The sequence below is a fragment of the Calidris pugnax genome, unplaced genomic scaffold (genome assembly GCF_001431845.1).
Source record: "Calidris pugnax isolate Ruff unplaced genomic scaffold, ASM143184v1 scaffold208, whole genome shotgun sequence".
In the NCBI taxonomy this organism is placed as follows: domain Eukaryota; kingdom Metazoa; phylum Chordata; class Aves; order Charadriiformes; family Scolopacidae; genus Calidris; species Calidris pugnax.
Window position 1 is genome coordinate 1,228,198 of NW_015090967.1, and position 19,593 is coordinate 1,247,790.

Genomic DNA, 19,593 nt, shown 5'->3' on the forward strand with positions numbered 1-19,593 from the left:
ATTTTTTCCCTGTTATGGGTCACAAAACATGGTAATTCTGTGAAAATTTAGCCAACAGTACAATGAAAACTACGGAGCGTTTGCTGATACTTTAAAAGATAGTATCAGTCTGAAAACATTTGGGTCTACAACTTAAGTTTTTGACAGTCTTAAAGCTTACTGTACAGGAGAGATTAGATAACTGTTAAGCTGTATTATTATATATGACCAAATATCCCTCACATCAGTAAGTATCTGCTATATGTTCTGTAAATGAGGTGCCCAGCTGATGCAATGAGGGGCTTCATCCTACCTAAAGTTACGTTATGAAGACTGCTGTGAAAAGAAACAGATTTTTAAGACAAGATTTCAGGCATAAATGAAAGTGTGATAGCTAAACAGTTACCAAGTAAGGATTAGAAAAGAAAAAGAGAAAAAGCTGACCAGTAATAAAACCCCCTAGTTTTTAATCACAAAGGGAATATTAAAACAAATAAGTATAGTCTTTAAGTATATATTGAATACTTCTCTTCAGAAATATAAACTACATTGTAATTGGCCAGAATAAGTCCATTGCTGCATCTTTGTTTAAATATATTTTGTTTTGAAAACAATCTAAAATTAAAAACTGGCTGTGACTTAAGTAACTTTTCTATCAATTGATAAATAAACTGAACTATCTTTTAGGACATAGCAGAGTGTATTCAATTTCCTTTCTTAAAAATGCCAAATATATTTTGAAATATTTTTAATGTTCTTCCCTATGGTTTTCTGCACCTGGAGCTGGTTAAGAAAATGCAGTCAAAAGAACATTCTCATTTTTGTCCTTGAAAATAAATGGCTCTAAAGATATAACTTGCTTTCAATAGTTTTGAATCAAGAAGGAATGGTATTTTGGTAGAGAACATAGGAAGAGATTGGTAGCAAAGGTATTTTGGAGAAATGTGGATAAATACAGTATTTAAATAGTTGCCAGCCAAGTGAGACTTTCTCCCCTCTGTTCTCATAATGGCAAGAAGGAATAACACAACTTAAACTAGCATAGCTGTACAAATTCAAATCTTACTGGTGATAAGAATCGGTTTATCAAATTTTAGGCAACACAATTTATTATTTCTGTAGTTGTACCTTAACATTCTTCTTCCTTATTGCATTTTAACTAGTTTTGGGGTCTGCAGTTCAAGTGCCAGTAACCTGAGTTTTTTGCTCAAATACTGAAATCCTGAGGCCCCTTTTATACTGTGTGACTCAAGGACTTTGTCAGGAAAGCCACAGTGAATTTAGCTTTAGTAGTTGAAAAACAATACTGTGCAAATCTGCCTATGCTTTTCCAGATGTTCTTACTATAGTTGGGTTTGGGCTGTTACTGAATTCACCTTTTCTAATTCGCAGCCTGCCATCCATAGCTCAGAGCCATCAAAAGGCAGGGTTGGGCTAGCATGTTGGACTGCAAACTGGAAATAGCTTTTCTTTTTTCCACAAGGGTGGAAGAATATGGTAATATTTTAAATGACTTCAGTTAATTTTTCAAACCTTGTCTGTTAAGCTCAAACCTTAGTTAAGCTCATGTGTGTTCAGATTTGCTTGTGTTAATGGATGTGGAAAATCGGGTTGTACGTGCGACTGCAGTATCACATTATTTTGTATGTACCTGCTGCGATTTCTCAGTCTTTATGTAAAATGGGATTCTTACAGGTCATCAGGTGAGGCGTTTCTTCCAGGCAATGTGTGCTTTCATCTTCCACTGATCTCTGTGAAGTTGTGAGCACTATTCTCAGTGTCATTCAACATAAGATTGCTTATTTTAAGTAATATCTTTCAATCTGATACCTCCCTATCCAGTAACGGATATGTTTCTCTCTTTCAGTTGTATATTGAATTAGCTTTTGAAAATTTGCAGCTTTGCTAGCTTTTAGATACACTGTCACTCTGATATTCCCTTGAATGTGTCTTTTTGTTTTGCTTGGGTTTTAATGCATTCTACAGCTTTATTTATTCTTAATGGAAAAGGCGACAAAAGCCTATGTTAATTCCTCTGAATATGTACAAGTGCAGAGCTGAGCCATGTAGCTTGAACATATACATTCAGAAGTTTTAGAGATAAAGCAGAAACTGTGACTCAAGACAGGTAAATAAAACCAACATACCACAATACAAATGTGACCTGTGTGACATTGGTAAAATAACATTACTACCACTTTAGTATTTGGCAGTAGCATTGTTGGTCGGTACTGAATACAGAAGTTGGTGGAGGAAGATAGGACTGGTCTACGTCTCCTCTACACCTTTGCCCTTTACTTTCAGGGCATCTGCTGGAGTCTCTGAAATCACATGTGATCTCTGGGGATCATGAGAATTAAGTTAACCTCCTGAGGCTGACTCATTCCCATGGGTCAGAATGCTACATGTTATAGCCCTTGGCCAGACAAATCTATTGCAGTGGTCTGTCTTGTCTTTATTTCTTGTCTACACTCTTGTCCCTTTTCTGATTGAAAAAAAAGGCTATGCCTTGAAGGTGTATTTGTTCAAGTGAAGGAGCTAGCTGAGTTAACTTAAATTTTTATATATATATGAAAAGAAATTACTTTAGAAGAGTTTATCTTTTCTCTGATGCACAGCAATCATGCTGTAAGGTGTTTAAACATTATTTCTGAAAGTATTTTGCAAGACATTATTAGAGATGCAGTAAGAACCAAATACTGTACTTTCACTGAAGAAATTTTAATGCTTGTTTCAGCTGCTTGAAACAGTACATGTCATTGTCTCTTTGTTTCTCTTTGTCCATTTATTCTGTTTTGTCTTGTTGATTGTGAGCAATGTGGGGTGGTAGTGCTTTCCCAGCCTTTTACAGTGCTAGGATCTGTCCCAACTTTAGGGCAACAATAATTGTTCTACCACAAAACTAGAGAAGTTCTTTAACCCCAGCATTCAGTTCTGAGAAACTCAGATCTTGTTTTCCACAGACAGCTGCAACATCTTCACAAAGATTTTTCCATTTCATTTTTGGTGTAATGCTCTGGGTGACATCCTTACACCATCCCTAGCTACAAAACAAGTGAATTTCTAACATATTACTTATATCTAAAGACACTTTCATGTTGAACTACACACAAAATATTAGGTTCTGTAGAGCTGTTCTATATGTTATTCTATACATTTGTGGTTGGTTGACCCTGGCCAGCAGCTAAACACCACATAGTTGCTTGCTCACTCCCTTCCCCTACCGAATCTGGGGAGAGACAGGCAAGAGCAAAAGCAAGAAAACTCATGTGTTGAGGCAAGGACGGTTTTATAAGTGAAGGAAAGGGGGAGGGGGGGAAGCCAAGGGATGTAGATCAACACCCAGCCAGTCTCTGAGCAGTAGCTACCTGCCAGACCAGTCCCCTGTCCCCCTCAGTTTTTATTGTTGAGCAAGACTTTATATGGTATGAAATATCCCTTTGGTCAGTTCAGGTCATCTGTCCCAGCTGTGTACCCTGCATATTTGTTGTTCCCAGCCTACTTACCAAGGGAGTAGGGTGGGAAACAGAGAAGTCATTGATGCTGTGCAAGCACTGCTCGGCAATAGCTGGTGTGTTATCAACACGGGTTCAGTCACAAATCCAAAACACTGCACCATATGAGCAGCTGGATGACAATTAGCTCCAGCACAACATTATTACTGTTGTACAAAGCACAGTAAAGCTTAAAATTTTCCATAACTAATGTGAGCCATGCCTTCTGCCATGAGATCCGCAGCAGTCCAAGACTGAAATTTTACTGTGAGGGTGGTGGAGCACTGGAACAGGTTGCCCAGGGAGGTGGTTGAGGCCCCATCCCTGGAGACATTCAAGGTGAGGCTCGATGAGGCCCTGGGCAACCTGGTCTAGTTGGGGGTGTCCCTGCTGACTGCGGGGAGGTCAGGCTAGATGACCTTTGGAGGTCCCTTCCGGCCTGGACAATTCTATGATTCTATGAAATCTATCTATACGTAGCTGTAGCGCTAGCATCAGACTTTGGTTTGTCTTAGGGCCATTACGTTTTATTATACTACAAACTATAGCAGTAAGAGTGTGTAAATTAACATGGTAATTACAAGATAATTTTAGGCATTGACTTGGTCATATGACATTACTTGGGGCCATTGATTAATTTTTGTCAGAGCTTTTTAGGTTGTAAGGACCATATTAATAGTGTATTGTCAGGGTCAACGTATCACCACAGCTTCTTTGGATGTTGAATTAAATATGACCTTTTAAATGAAAGAAGACTTTCGTTTTCATACACTTAAAATCTGACAAAAGATCTAATGTTAATAAATAATAAACACTGTTATCAAAAACTATTATCTTAAGAATTAATATAAAGTAAATAAAGTAAAAATGCTTATAAGGGAGATATTTTAGAACTATATGCAACCCAGTAGATATAATACGTACTATATAACCATATGGAATAAGTAAGTAATACAATTGCTAGCCAATAAAAAGAGCTGGATACTTTAAGCTCATGTTGTTAGAATTTTAAGCATTTATTTTTTTTTCCTAGTCAGACCAGTAGCAATTGCACTGGTCTGACAAGATGTGTTTTCAGGAATTAAATAGGGATTCCTATTCTAGTTGGCTGGTAGCAGCTAAGCGTGTCCCACAGGAATAGCTCTGACAGTAACATCTAAGTTGGGAAAATGGCTTTACTAACAAAATATCCCCTAGATTTGACACCAAAAAAAAAACCAAACCTGAAAACAAAGAGAAAAGATCAAATCCTAATATTACTAGTACTAACAAAGGCATTGTTCTCATACATCAAAATCGTACTGGTCATATTCTGCATTGATTTCATTGCAGGCAGCTTTCATCACCTATATATGCTTCTAAGTTTAAAAACAAGCAATTTTGAATAACAGAATGGTAAATGTTTTAGTTTAAAACCCTACACTTGGCTCCAGAATGTGTTAGATCAATTTCTTAATCAAAGACCAATATCATACAGTCTTCAGTACACCCACCAACAAAACCTATGTTGGTTAATTCTTAGGTTTTTGTCACTTTCAGTTTGGAAGTGGTTCTTCCTAACTCGATTAAAGGCCTGTGTGGTTTTGACATTGAACATTTCTGTAGTGAAACATATAACTGACATATAAATGAAATCACTAATAAGTAAACACTTTAGCACATGCATACATTAATATATGATGGATGAGGGTATATCAACAGAAAAAGCAACATAAAGTCAGGGGGGTGTGGGTTCATTTTTAATGAAATGTGAAAAATGTGTATCAAAACATTATTATTACAACTTAATAATCTGAAGGCGGCAGGTTCAAAAAGAGCTAGTCTCTGAGAGTCCGATTTGAAAGTTCATAAAGGAGTCTTATTTTTCACATATGCTTTAGTGTATTAGAACTGCTAAGGGAAAAAATGGAATTGAAGTGCAAGTCCTCTATATATATAATCTACTGTGATTATATATAATGTGTATGCTTGCATATCAAAATCTGTTAGTTGTAATTTTCTCTTTCCTTGATTTTTGTTTTAATTTCCTTTTTCTTTTTTTTCCCTTTTCTCTTTTTCTTAAACTGCTGCTGTTCAGGCTCTTTTTGGTACTAATTTTTTTTTTTTTTTTTTTTTTTGCTCATACTTCCTTTTTTAAAATCCTGTTTTCATTGGTTCAGAACTTGAATATTAGAAACAAAAAGCAAAACTTAGCTTTTGCTTTGGAAGCTCTTTTGTCTTCCCATGTTTTAAAACATGGTCTTGAAATTTAATAATGGTGGTCATTATTGCAGTCATATTTGTTTCATTATGATACGTTATGATGAAGTCTTTTAATTAAGTGATCAGGCATAGTTTATTCCAGAACACTTGTAGATTTATACAGTAAACTAAACTTTACATATTAATATACTTTTTTTACCCTCTCCCTGTAGTGTTTAACCCCACATACTGTTTACAGCATGCAATCCAAATTCTGCAGGGAATACCTTTAGGTTTTATATGTTCTTTTTTCCCATGGTGATCACACTGGAATTAATTCTAAAGTTTTTTTTTTTTTTTTTTTTTTAATACTGTGTGCTTTTCTACTTAGAGTTCTCTCTGCTTGTAGTCTACTTTCTTCTATGAGTTTCTTCCAATTTGCCATAGTTCCCTGCCTGTAACATTTTGAGTTTCTTCATTCCTCTCAGCTCTGTACTTGCAGATAGGTCTATGTTCACGATATTTTGTTGGAAATACTGTGGATGGAGGGACCCACACTGGAATTAGAAAATGGGACAAATTTCAGTGTACCTCTTCTCCCCAAATTTTTGGTAGGGTAATTTTGTTTTTAATAATTACATTTTAGCTAAATACAGAAAAATGTTAATTTGAGAAATGGTAGAAAAATAAATAAATCTTGGAATCAGATGAATCTGTTGTGCTTTCTTAGACATAGATCAGCGAGTGCTCTCTAATGACTGTATTTTGACTACACAAGAGGATGTAGAGTACTTTACCCCAAATGCCAAGAAACAGGCTTCATAATTCCGCAGTCAGTTTCTATGAGATGAAGGCATTCGGCAGAAAAAGAATTTTCAGGAATTAATCAGCTATTGGTGAGAGATAGTTTAATAAGATGAGCCCCAGATATGACGATTGAAAGAAAACCTTATTTTCTCATTTTGAACTGAACCAGTGTGTCTGTGTTGAAAATCACAGTTCTGCTTAAGTCATGGAAGTTGAATATGCTAGGAGGATCTTCTGACAATGAGTTACTGCTCCTGTCTCTCAGCCAGCAATTTTTAAATATAATTGTCTTGCTGTGCATATTGAAACAAAATAACTTCAGTTACACAACCTATGATTTACACTAATTCTTAGTGTTATTTCACTGAACAAGAGAACTTTAGGAATAGGAGAGGTAGGAACTTGAACCATCAATTCTTTGTTGTGCAGTTGGGCTCATATTCAGCTGTGGAAGGTATTATTCAAGCTCAGTATTAGTGTAGTGTTGGGGAACAAAAACCAAAATCAGGTTTGGATTCCATTCAGCTTTCATTCAGGTCAACAAAGTCTTTTCAGCAGGATGTTTCATACTGTTTCTTTTTCCTAGCTTTACATAAAGAAAGAGTGGCCTCAGCCCTCCTGGACTTCTTCTTCCCTGTTAACAAATAAAAATTTTTTTCTTGTCATCTTGCTATTTTTTACTTTTCCTAAGTTTTTACATCAGTTTTACTAAATCCCAGTAATCACATTTTTCCACTCCAGAAATTGGTTCTACTTTCCTATTTTTTAAACCTTTCAAACAGTTTTAATTTAATAGTATTATTCTGGGTTTTTCTGGGCTTTTTTTTAGGCTGACAATGTCTTTCTGGCTTAGCAATGTATACCACATTTCAGAAATGATAATAGAAAAATTGTCCTTTATTATTATTGCCTTTATTAGTCACTAGTAATACTAGTAATGATAATAAAGGCAGTTTAATTTATGCAGCTTTAGCAGCATCAGACATCCTATCAAGCTCTAGCTCTTGCTTAAAACTAACAAAAAGACTTCAACAGCAGAAATGGGATCTAAAATTGAGGCTTCTCTTGGCACCCCTGCTTCAGACCTTGTCAAAACCAATGATTAAAGAATAATTGCAGTAGTTCTGGTCTGGCACCTGATGATCTCCCTCCCACCACCTGGGCTGGTATCTGTTTGGAACACCTACTGTTTCCTAAGAGCACCCTTGCAAAAAGGCTGCCTGGCCTGGGCAGGCCTTCTGTATGGACCAGCTGCACAGAGAACATAACCTTTCCTGTGCAAGCCTTGAATAATAATAGGGTGGGCTTGTGTGCCCCCAGGGTTTGAATTGCCCAGTCTTTATTTCAAGTTTTGAATAAAGAGGTATACTGGTGTTTCTTCATGCAGTGAGGTAGGAATAAGCTTTAAAAAGGTATCTGACCACAGTAAACCCTGACGCTTCTGTTGTTATTGCAAGAACGTTTCTGGTAGACTGGATCAAGAAAGGATTTTTAATTGATTTTGTGGAGGGTGCTTTGTCTTACTACTGGTGGTATTTGAATACAGTTATTTTTCCAAGGACCCTAAAAAAAATATTTGTACCTGTGTTTTTAGAACATTTTCTGGTTTAATGTATTAATTCATATTTTGAGTTCAAAACACTACGTTACTTAATATTACAGCATGTACTCTATTGAACTAATAATACAGAATGAAGATAATTCCCACGTAAAGGAGCTTAGTCTAAATGATAATGTTTTTTCCATAGTGTTTGCACTTTAAGAAAAATTGTAACTGAGTGCTTGCGTCTTCCAGGCTTTAACCAGAGAGTTACAGCAAAGCGTGCAAGAGCTGAGAACAAAAATCAAACAGGCAAAAAAAATGGAAGAAGTGAGAGCATGCAAAAAGGGTCTTTCTCAAGAGTCTGTTCAGTTGGCAGCGTCTATCCTTAATGTTTCAACAACTGATCTTGAGGAGATATTAGAAGTAGAAGATGATGAGGTAAGTTGTTTTAAGGACTCTTCAGTAAAAAGAGGCTAGATCAGAAGATGCTGTATATTTCCATTCCTGAGGAAAAGGATTTCCAGGTATAGACTGGAATTTTACTGTGCAGCATCCAGCACAAAAAGAAGAGAACAGCTGGATTTAAATAAAAAGGTCAGGTTAGAGACTCATAGGTGGCAAGACTTCGGGCATGCATAAATAAAATATAAGTATACTGTTTTGAGCATGGAGATTTGGAGACATTATTTGAAAATCCTTAGAAATTTCCTTTTGTGAGATGATTTGGCAGATTATACATTTTAAATAGACTTCTAAATTAATGAAAACAAGATTAGAATGTGTCTTTCTGTGCCAGATGGATTCTAGTGATGCTTCCTTTCTTGAATTGTGGTGTCTATTAAAGGTATTCCTAGTAGACATATGGTTTCTGGGGGAATCCAGTGCCTTTTTTTGTTGATTCTGTCATACATTTTACTGTGAAATATTTGATAATGTTTCATCAAATCACTGTCTATTAAATAGATACAGTAATAAGATTTCTTATCCAGATTTATTTTGGCCTGATCAAATAATACAGATAAAAGCCTGTACACTTACTTTAATGAGAGTGTCTGAGAGTTGACCATTATTGGGTTGTAAGAGTATTCTGGTGATGACTTAGGTTTAGCCTTGTTGGAGCTTTATATTACAGAATTCACAAAAGAGAGTTTTCACAGTGGTTAAATAAGGGAGCATTGTATACGTATGCACTGATATGGATTACATACATGAATACAAATAAAATGGACCCATATCTGCCCTGTTTACTAACATTTATACACCTCTGTAAAGTGAGTCATTTTGACAGAATTGTTCTATGCTTACCTCATTTTCAAATTTCTATATTCTGTATCTTTTGTTGTAATCACTGTTGGGAATATACATGTAAAACACAAACATACTTAACTATAAATAGAAAACAAATTTAAAATAGGCATGATGAATTTATACTACACAAATTTAAAATATATAATCTGCTTATCAGTTTGTAGACTCAAGGACCTTTAAAACTTGTAAAATTTACACATAGATCACATGTACACCTGTATTTTCATGTGAATAGAACATGCCGTGCGTGCTTCTAGGGTCATACACTAATGAGGATAGGTTTATAAATTTAACAGAGCCCTCATACTTGGTGGATATGCTTCAGATAACTAGTTTTGCGAGCATAGTTCCCACTTCCACATGCTGTTTATATAATGTATATTCAGTTACACATTTCCTTTATTGTTCATTACGTTCTTCTCAGGTGGTGTCAAAATATTGTCTATGCTATATTTTTCTATTTTTAGGAAACAGCAAAGACAAAAATGGAGTTTGAAAAAGACAAAGAATGGCTGCAGTATATACAGAAACTTCTTGAAGCACAGGTGCTAAATTTGTATCTTCCCTTAATTAATTATAACTTTCTGTTCTGAGTGGCTAAGTGCTTTTTGGTTGTAATTAATTGGTTGCATTTCTAATTACGTTGCTATTGATGGTCCCAAACTATACTGTGATAAGGCAATGTAAAATCGTTGTTTTGCAGCATTTCCTTTTTATTTCTCTTAAAATAAGGGTCATTGGATAAAATTGAAGATGTGTTAACCAAGGATATGTGATAGCTAACTTAACAGCTGAAACCAGTGAAACAATGCTGGAGAAAACAAGCACAGATCTTGGCAAATGTGTTAATTGAATTATTTAAACAGTGTGTAATGCTTGCTAGAGTGAAAAGGATCCATTCTCTCATACCTCTTAGGAAAAAGAGATTTTTTATTATGTGCCTTTAAAGTTAGTAGTTGATATGGACACCTGAGGAGTTCATGGGTTTCAGTGACCTTTTACTGTGGACCTGTTTCCCGTCAATTCATGTTTTCCTCATAGCCAGACAGCTGTTTATTATCGTGTCTTCTCGCATTCTCTACAATATTTTCTACTGAGACCTTGAGCAGCTTGTTAGTGGGAAGTAAATATTGATTTGGCATCCTGTCAATGCAGAAAGAATGAAAAAATTTCCACCAGAGGCCCCTCAAACATTTTCCTATCGACATTTTCTGGGCAGAGAGGAAAGCTGCATAGAGGATGACAAGGCTGAGACTAGCAGAAATCCCTGAGGGGTCCATTGAGACTGCCGCTGTGACCTGTGTGATACTTTTTCTTCTCTTTCAAGTCTTTTTTTTAATACACACGGAGTCTGCTGGGATGCTCCCCTCTTGTAAGTGATCAAGGGCAGTTTATTGGCAGGTGAGAGCCCTGCTTTTCTAGCCACAGTCAGCTTTTGTTTGGACATCACTGACAACATACACTGACTCCTGAAACTTTTCCATTATATTGTAGTTGTCTCCTTTATTCAGATGACGGGTAGCTGATGTCTGAGAAGAAATAAAATTTGATTTATAAATCCAGTGTTCCTAATGCATATTCACTAGCATGGGTCCATTAACGATGTAGTTCATTTCAGTTAAGAATGTGAATGACTGAAAATGTTTTGAAAGCTATTTCAAGGGAACAGTCACATTCAGATTTATATATTTTATCATTAATAGCTTTTGTGTCTAGATTGTGTCCTATGACCAGATTTTTAAGAAATGACAGTTTTTCCCTCTTTCATCGCTCTTTCATTATCAAAACTTACCACCATTAAAACTGCTTAATTGCTGCAGTGAAGGAGATGGAAATATCTGTTTGCTTTTGCTGGCTCTGTCAGAAATACTGGCATTTAAATTTAACCTCATAGTGTTACATGGAACTCTGCAGTAAAAGCACAAATATTTTTATTCACTAAATTGCCTTCGTTTTAAGCATTTTAAAAAATTTGTAAATTTCAAAGTTCTGTCCATATTATGCACTCAAAGTAGGAATCAGACTATGGAAATGGAGTACGATGAAGAATTCTTACTCTATTTTTTTTTTCATTCTTTGGTAAATCATTAAAAAATCCTAAGCAGAATTTTATGACTTCTCTTCACCTGATATAGACAGACAGGAAAAAACAGAGCACGGAGAGTGAGGGGGTTGTTGGCTATGTAACCAACTATATTAGGATTGCAAATGTTAGCTAGGGAGAGAGGAGCTCATTGCTCTTAGCTGTATAAGTTTGTGTACAAGTTAATAGTGCTTTTCAGTGGTTTTTGCTCCATCTTGTGGGGTTCCTCAGGAGGAGCTCTGACAGTAAAAGCAATTCTTGGTAAGCTGACCGTCTTTAGAATTGCAAGAGGATGAGTGTTTTTTGGGAGCAGCCAGCTATGCTTTTAATTTCTGCCCAAGCTAAGTCACACGAATGAAAATTGCTAAGATTTTTGGTCTCTCTATTTGGGAGCAGCTCACGGGAGATCTGTACGCCCTTTAAAATATTAACTCATATCTTGTAGATGGTTTGCTTGTGGTTTCCTTCAGTAGGCATCGGTAATATTTCTGATCAGAAAACTGAAGCTCACGGTAAAATGAAAGCTTTGTGTTGAGACTTTGCTCATTACAGGCTGCTTACTTAGCGTTACAGGTTGGCAAACTGTGTACCCATTTGCATCTTGAACAGAGATGCAGGCTTGCCCTGTTCTGTTATTCTGAGAAAATGTTCGGTTGAAAATTGCATCAGATCACTTAATATTGCAGTTTGATATAGTGTCTTTTTGTGCCATTGAGCCAGGACTTGGGAACATAATTGCCCAGCAGTATTGATTTAATTGCCTAGGTTTATTTGTGGACTCCTAATTATTGACTGGAGGTAAATTTAATGGAGAAACCTTTATGAACACTGGGAAACTGCTGCTGTTGCTGTTATACATAATGAACTGCATCATATCCCTTTAGATCATTCTTCAAGCTAATTTTATTCCGCTGTGACAGTATGATAACATTTAAAATGTCATAGACGTTTTATTTTTATTACTGACATACGCCATTTTACTGCTGCATTAGAATTGAGGGGGGGGGGAACTGAGGGAAGCACTAGTTGATTTTTACTGTCATTTTATAGATTCCCCTAAAGTGTAATGATAAAGAATAGTACACCTCTGTTTTACACTTCATCTGTACCTTTATTTTCTATACTTTTATGACTTGAAAAAGTCTAATTTCTGTCAGCTTTACAAGAATGTTAATGTTTCATTGATAGATATTTTTGCATTCCTGAGGCTCACAGACCCCAGTCAGAGTTTGTGTCTTTATTTTATCAACTGCTATAGAAACACATGTTGAGAAGCTACACCACTGCTAAGAAGCTTACAATTTGATAGAGACGTCTCTGCATCAGGATGTTATTATGTAAATAAGAATCATGTAATCAAAAAGTACACTCATGTTCTGAATTCTACCAAGCTGGTAGAAGTCACTTATTGTCTAAACCTATGTCTTGACTAGCCAGAAAGTGGTTTTTCAGTTGCCTATTTGTGCATTAACACTTAATGACTAGTGTTCTCACTAAAGTATAAGAATCAAACATCTTAATAACTGACATTAAGGTAAAAGCTCCTCTTACCTATGAAGAACCTGTATGTGTGGAGGCTTCACAGGAGCGCATGCAGGTATCTGCTTACCTGCACAGGGATATCTGAGTCACGTGTAGAGACATCAGATTGATTGTGATTGGCATGGGAAAAAGAAGCTGGGAGAGGTATCGCGTTATAGTCCACTGAGTTTTTAGCAGTTCATGGTATTTGGGATAGGAGGGAACAAGTATGGTTGTCTCAGTATGTACGTGTGATTACAGCTTGCATGGCAAGGCATCTGCCTACTTTATCCCTCACATCTGAGTGTGTATGTCATATTATTTGAACCTGGCACAGTATAGTAGCACTCTCTTTTTATAATCCTTAAAAGAAACCAACCACCAAACAAAACAGCAACCTTCTCTAGCTTTTTCCCATCGTAGGTATCTTATATAGCCAAACTAAGAGGATGACTTCTTTTCACCTAATGTAGACAAGATTTCTCGTACCACCCAAGGTTTTTGTTCATTAGGACTGATAGTAAGGAACAACATCTTGGAACAATCCATTAATAATTTTGTATCTGAATACAGCATGTCATTTGCCTAACACTTCCAAGCATGTCCCTTATTAGATATACAGTAACACCTGCCTTCCCTCGCTCCTCATATGCTCCTCAGGATATAAGGATATTGTTCTCTTTAACATCTTTATCAATGATCTGGACAAGGGGATCGAGTGCACCCTCAGTAAGTTCGCAGATGACACCAAGCTGGGTGGCAGTTTTGACCTGCTGGAGGGTAGAGAGGCTCTGCAGAGGGGTCTGGACAGGCTGGATCGATGGGCTGAGACCAGCAGGATGAGTTTCAATAATCCAAGTGCCGGGTCCTGCAGTTGGGTCACAACAACCCCCTGCAGCGCTACAGGCTGGGGGCAGAGTGGCTGGAGAGCTGCCTGGCAGAAAAGGACCTGGGGGTGGTGGTCAACTGGCGGCCGAACACGAGCCAGCAGTGTGCCCAGGTGGCCAAGAAGGCCAATGGTATCCTGGCCTGTATCAGGAACAGTGTGGCGAGTAGGACCCGAGAGGTGATTGTCCCCCTGTACTCGGCACTGGTGAGGCCTCACCTTGAGTACTGTGTCCAGTTTTGGGCCCCTGACCACAAGAAAGCCATTGAGATGCTGGAGCGGGTCCAGAGAAGGGCAACGAAGCTGGTGAGGGGTCTGGAGAGTAAGTCTAATGAGGAGAGGCTGAGGGAGCTGGGGTTGTTCAGTCTGGAGAAGAGGAGGCTGAGGGGAGACCTTATCACACTCTATAACTGCCTGAAGGGGGGTGTAGAGAGGTCGGGGTCGTTCTCATCTCCCAAGTCACAGGAGATAGGACAAGAGGAAATGGCCTCAAGTTGCGCCAGGGGAGGTTTAGATTGGATATTAGGAAACATTTCTTCACGGAAGGGGTTATCCAGCATTGGAATAGGCTGCCCAGGGAAGTGGTTGAGGCACCATCCCTGGACGTGTCCAAAAGATGCGTTGACATGGCCCTCAAGAATATGGTTTAGTGATTTTTATTTTTTTTTTTTTTTATTGCTTATTTCTTATTTATTTTTTGTCAGAGTTAGGTTGATGGTTGGACTAGATGATCTTTAAGGTCCCTTCCAACCTAGACGATTCTATGTTTCTATGATTCTATATCACATCTCACATAAACAAAGTTGACTAATAAAATCTTTCCTCTCATGAACTCATTATGGATCTAAAATCATATTTCAATGGTAACAACTTCCAGAAACAAAACTTCCCCTCTGTTCCATGGGCTCTCTGTAGGTATGTGTGTAATCCATCTCTAGAACAGTGTTTGTGACAGTATATTCACTCTTCATCACTAGAGATGAAGAGTGAACCCCAACCCTTTTTTAGGATTTGCACTGGCTTCTAAATATAGATTTCCTCTGGTATCATCTGGGAATGTGCACTAACAGCTATGATTGTTTCCTTTCGAATTTCTTGAGTTGGAACTCTCCTGCTTTGCTTTCACTAGTCTCTCTCCAGCCTGTGTCTGTCTTCTTCTCTTTGCTCATTGCCTGTCCTGTGCTCACAAGCACACATAGCTATTCACCCATGCACAAACACACCTGCGCACACTCACCACCACCACCATCACCGGGTGTTTCAAGAACCTGCACCTTCAAAAGCAGCACCAGTCCAGTCTGAACCATATCCCAGGCACCGTTAACATTGGTGTCAGACCATCAGAAAGTAACCATGGTTTTCTTGTCTTTATGAGAATAAGAACTCGGTCCTTTGCATTGAAAATCCATTATGATATAAAATCTATGTTTTGTCTCATGCATACAAACAAAACCAGATTACATCACTTGTCCTGAACTGAAAGCAAGGAAAGATTGGAATTGGAATGAGAGTATGGACAGGCACATATATATTTATATAATCATGTATATACAGCCCATCACAAAGCAGAATGGACAAAGAACAATAGTGAAGCGCTGCTCTATTTTTCTTTTTTAAAGTTTGACTTTTAGTTTATAGTGAAATTAGGAGTTTTTGGTCACTATAATCTGAGCTTCTCTGGGGTTGTTTCAGGTTATTCTTTGTCGTTCACTTAATTCAATTTGAGGCAGCTCTGTAGTGTGTTTGGGTAGTTTTGCTGTATTATATCAGTATTATACTGATCCATATGGGGATATATAAAATAGGTGTAACCACTAATTTGTGTATTCCAGAAATTAAATACTTTTATTTCCATGTTAACACATTTTAGACTGTGTGAAGCAGAGGCCAAGTAACGCTGTGATCTGTGAATGGAGACGCTATGTCTCATTAGAATAACAACATTACCTTGCATTCCTTATGAGTCTTTACTGGCAGATCGGTGTATATTTATGTACTTGTGCTGCCTGAGACTCAGTCATGTGGTGTAAGGATGCTAAATATTACTAGTTCTCCAGAAGTATACTCAAGGTCAGAATAAATAGGTGAGGGAAACAGAAATAACTGTCGGCATTCCTGACTCCTCAGGATCTTATTACCTTACAGTTATTCATACAGCAAGATATCTGTCTGATAAGTTGTGTAAGAAATATGCCATTTCACTCACATGGCTTTCTAGTATCAAAGAAGAAATAGACAATTCTGGTAAAGATAAATAAATAAATAAATATATTTAAATCCACATGTAGTTTGCACTCTCAAATTTTCTGAATTTATACAAATCAATTAAGTAATGCTTCTCCTAAAGTGTAACATAATATACTGATTTAGGATCGCTATCATTGTTCACACTTAGTGTTCAGATAAATTGGTTGTGGCACAGATAACCGGAAAACATTTGAACGAAGTATTAAAATATATAATTATCAGTGGTATAAACAAGCTTTCACTCCTTAGGTGTGCACTTAGCACTCACTGAACTCCCAAAGCTTTCCCCAAGCATATGGCAGGTTTGGAAGCTGGGATGAATAGTTTGGAGTAGAGACATCTTCAACGGTTGTGAAGTTCTGGGGAGATATGTAGAGTGAAGCTTCCCAGGATAGTTACAGAGCCATCATTAGAAGTAAATCTGACAGGCTTCTATTAAAGATGAAGACTGCAGAGATCATCCAGTTCTGGGTGTCTGTATGGAAAGAAAAGCAGATTAAAACATACAGCACTTTCTCTGAAATGGACAAATGGTGAAAGAATGACATAACATTCAACTTTCAAATGCTCTTGATTTAAATGAATGATTTAAATAGAAAGAGTTCTTGAAAGATCACTTTGCTATGACATGGAAGGCACAGAAAGTACAGAGCAGCAAGTAAAATGTAGCTAGAATGATATGAGCCAGAGACATCAATAAGAAACCATTCATCTCAGGCACAACATTAAGGAGGTAAAATGTATCAGAAGTGAACGTAGTCAGGCTAGGGAAGGAAAATTAAAGACTTAGCTAACGGTATAGCGTTCTCATAAAAAACATATTTAAACAAGGAGGGAGAGCAATTAGAGTGAACAGGATGCTGGAGTCAGTGTTTTTAAAGTACAGTAGCAAGTAAGTGTCACGGAATTTCAAATAAGATTATATTTCTCTGAATAGATTTGTGCTCAGTGAATTGGATCGCTCTATTCCCCCAAAAGTCATCACAATAGTGTATGGGAGAAAGCTGACGGATGTCTAGTAGAAAATTCTTACCATAAGTTATTTGTGACAGATGGAGACGTGTCTGGCCAGCAAGTACCAGCCCTTCAAAACCCCCTTTCCTTTAAAAAAGGGAAATAATGCATACTGTCGTCCTTTTTCTGTGACTGTAAAGTGACTGTTGAACAACATGTAGGATTGCCTACTTCATGATAGGTGCTTGCTATTAACAACATTTTACTTGGTACCATTTCAGATTATTTTTTTTTCTGACTTGTTAGTAATGATAAATATCAGCATATAGATTCATATCTGTATATCAGTTCAGGCATTAGACCCGAATTTGTATTAAATTTACTTTCACATCTGGGTTTTTTTGTTTGTTTTATATTTTTTGTTTCATATAGCCAGGAAACAGGAAGTACTTTATCTGGTGTAAGTACCATAAAGTTTTGTCTTTAAGATGGAATAGGGAGGTGAAAAAGTAGAATCAAAGTAGTGATACTCAAGTGTGGAAATAGAGAATGGTTCTAGATGCTAAAGTATTGCCTTCAACTACAGCTGGGAAAAGCAGAGGAAGCTGATGATTGGCCTGCTCAATCAACTGCTATATTTTACCAAATTTATTTCTGGTTGCCTTATTAAGGTAAAATTACTTCTCCTAACAGCGTCAGCTGTTACTTTTCATGTGGGACTGACCCCTCGGTCACCTGCTGGTCTCACCAGGAGTTCAAGAAAGCTGACAGAGCTCTGTGAAGCTGACAGAGACTTTCCAAAGGTTGATAGAAAACTGCTCTGCACTCCTGTGCAGCTCCAACCACTCTCTGGGTGGAGCTGGAACAACCAGTGTTTTTTACCACCTCCAAAAGTACTCCCCAGCATACAGTAACCTGATTTACCAAGACTGGTGAAGAAAACCTCTTTAAGCATTAAAGCAATCACACTGAAAAATATACCAAATCACTGAAAACATTGACTGTGCAAATACATATCCTATATTGGAGGAGATATAAAAGACGTTTTCGCTTTTCTCTATAAATATGTAAATGCAATTTTTCATATCGTGTTTTTGAGGAGCAGATCAATCCTATTGAAGCTTTTGGAGTTTCGGGTTTTGTTTTGCTTTGAGTCTTTTTATTTACAAGTTTTCACATGTGAGTTTAAGGCAGTTGCCACAGTATTGAGAGCTGTACTGGTAGTTCTGTCTCATCCTCCTGAGAGTAGTGAACATACACTACCATTTCTGCCCTAGAGATGACTGTAACCTTTTATTGATCAGCTGATTGAAGATAAATGACAGAGATGCTGGTACTGCAGTTTGCATCATTAACATGGTCAGTAAAGCATGAATTGTTCAATAAGGCGTTTATCTTTTTTCATTTTACTCTGTTCTTTTATCATTTTTATGATAGAGAGCAAATTTTCAGACACTAACCAGGCAGGTGAACTTTAAAGATCAGATGTGTGTATGCGTGGTAGTTGTCAGAACTAATCTAATGGCTTAAAGATATTTAATAAGTGTTTTTCACATGAAGGAAATAAAAGTTCAATGATAATTTTTCTTACTATGTTTCTTTTTCAGTTTCCTTTTGCGTCACCCTTAATGGATGCCATACTGGAAAAATTAAATGAGAAGAAGAAACTGGTAGAAGAGTACAGTTCTCTCATGAAACACACTGTATAATATTGGTAAGACCTGTCTTTGCAAAGTGTGAATAAAATACGTGTGCTGTTTCCTCATGTCTTTCCTCTTCACGTAAAGAACTGTCAATATGCATGTTCAATACATAAGTAGAAACTGTGTACTAATTAATTGTTGAACAAGAGGAATTAATTACGTTCCTATTTAGAAAGGAGTGTGGTGTTTGATTCCTGAAGACAAAAATTGCTGCAAATCAATGCCGAGTTAAAAATGATTTTCCTTTAAATGCATTAGCAGTGAACACCAATGCAGGCTTTGTAGAGAGAGGATGTTTTTGATATGATCAATACACATCTGTACAATTCAGAAAGTAAAAAAGCAGCTAAGTAACTCCTGCTTGTACTAGCCAGCACAGTGGAAGTAGGATTTAAAAGGAACCAAGAGTATCATTGAGATTTTGAATACCTAATTTCTTTTAGCTTCTTTGTAAATCCCAGCTTAATGGTGTAAAAAGCATAAAATGATATGCTTTCTCTGTGTTGGAAAAAATGAGGAAACAAATGATTGTAGAAAAAAAGTATTCAATGTAGAGTAATACTCCCAGGAAAAGCTGTGTTTTCTTCTGAGTTGGAATGTATTGTGTACAATGCATTTAATTGAATTTAAAAAATTAAAGACAGTGAGGTTTTTTCCAGTGGATTTTTTTCAGTAGTAGTTGCAGTTCTTTCTCGGCTAACACCAAGCTGCAAGCCCTCACTTTCCTTGGGAAAACGGCATAGAGGTTTAGTCAGTTGTTTCCCACAAGATTTCTCTGGCAGTGCTAACAAATAATTACTGCTTCTCCACATCTTTGATCTTAAGAGTTTGTATTCCACTGGACTAACCCACCTGATAAAATGAAAGACTCAGGTTTCTGGTAACAT

At 37.0% G+C, this 19,593-nt stretch overlaps 1 protein-coding gene across 5 annotated transcripts in view; it reads left to right on the forward strand.

Annotated features, from left to right (window-relative positions):
* The window catches only part of CNTLN (centlein), a 191,034-nt gene extending 171,665 nt beyond the window's left edge, over window positions 1-19,369 (forward strand). For 4 of the 5 annotated variants that reach the window (XM_014952616.1, XM_014952617.1, XM_014952618.1 and 1 more), the window contains 3 exons: window positions 8,257-8,442; window positions 9,780-9,857; window positions 18,611-19,369. In XM_014952616.1, coding sequence (XP_014808102.1) covers window positions 8,257-8,442; window positions 9,780-9,857; window positions 18,611-18,712 — 366 coding nt within the window. In that variant the 3' untranslated portion in view covers window positions 18,713-19,369. The remainder of the gene's footprint in view (window positions 1-8,256; window positions 8,443-9,779; window positions 9,858-18,610) is intronic. The other variant, XM_014952619.1, reaches the window with a different exon arrangement.
* Window positions 19,370-19,593: the final 224 nt, after the last annotated feature.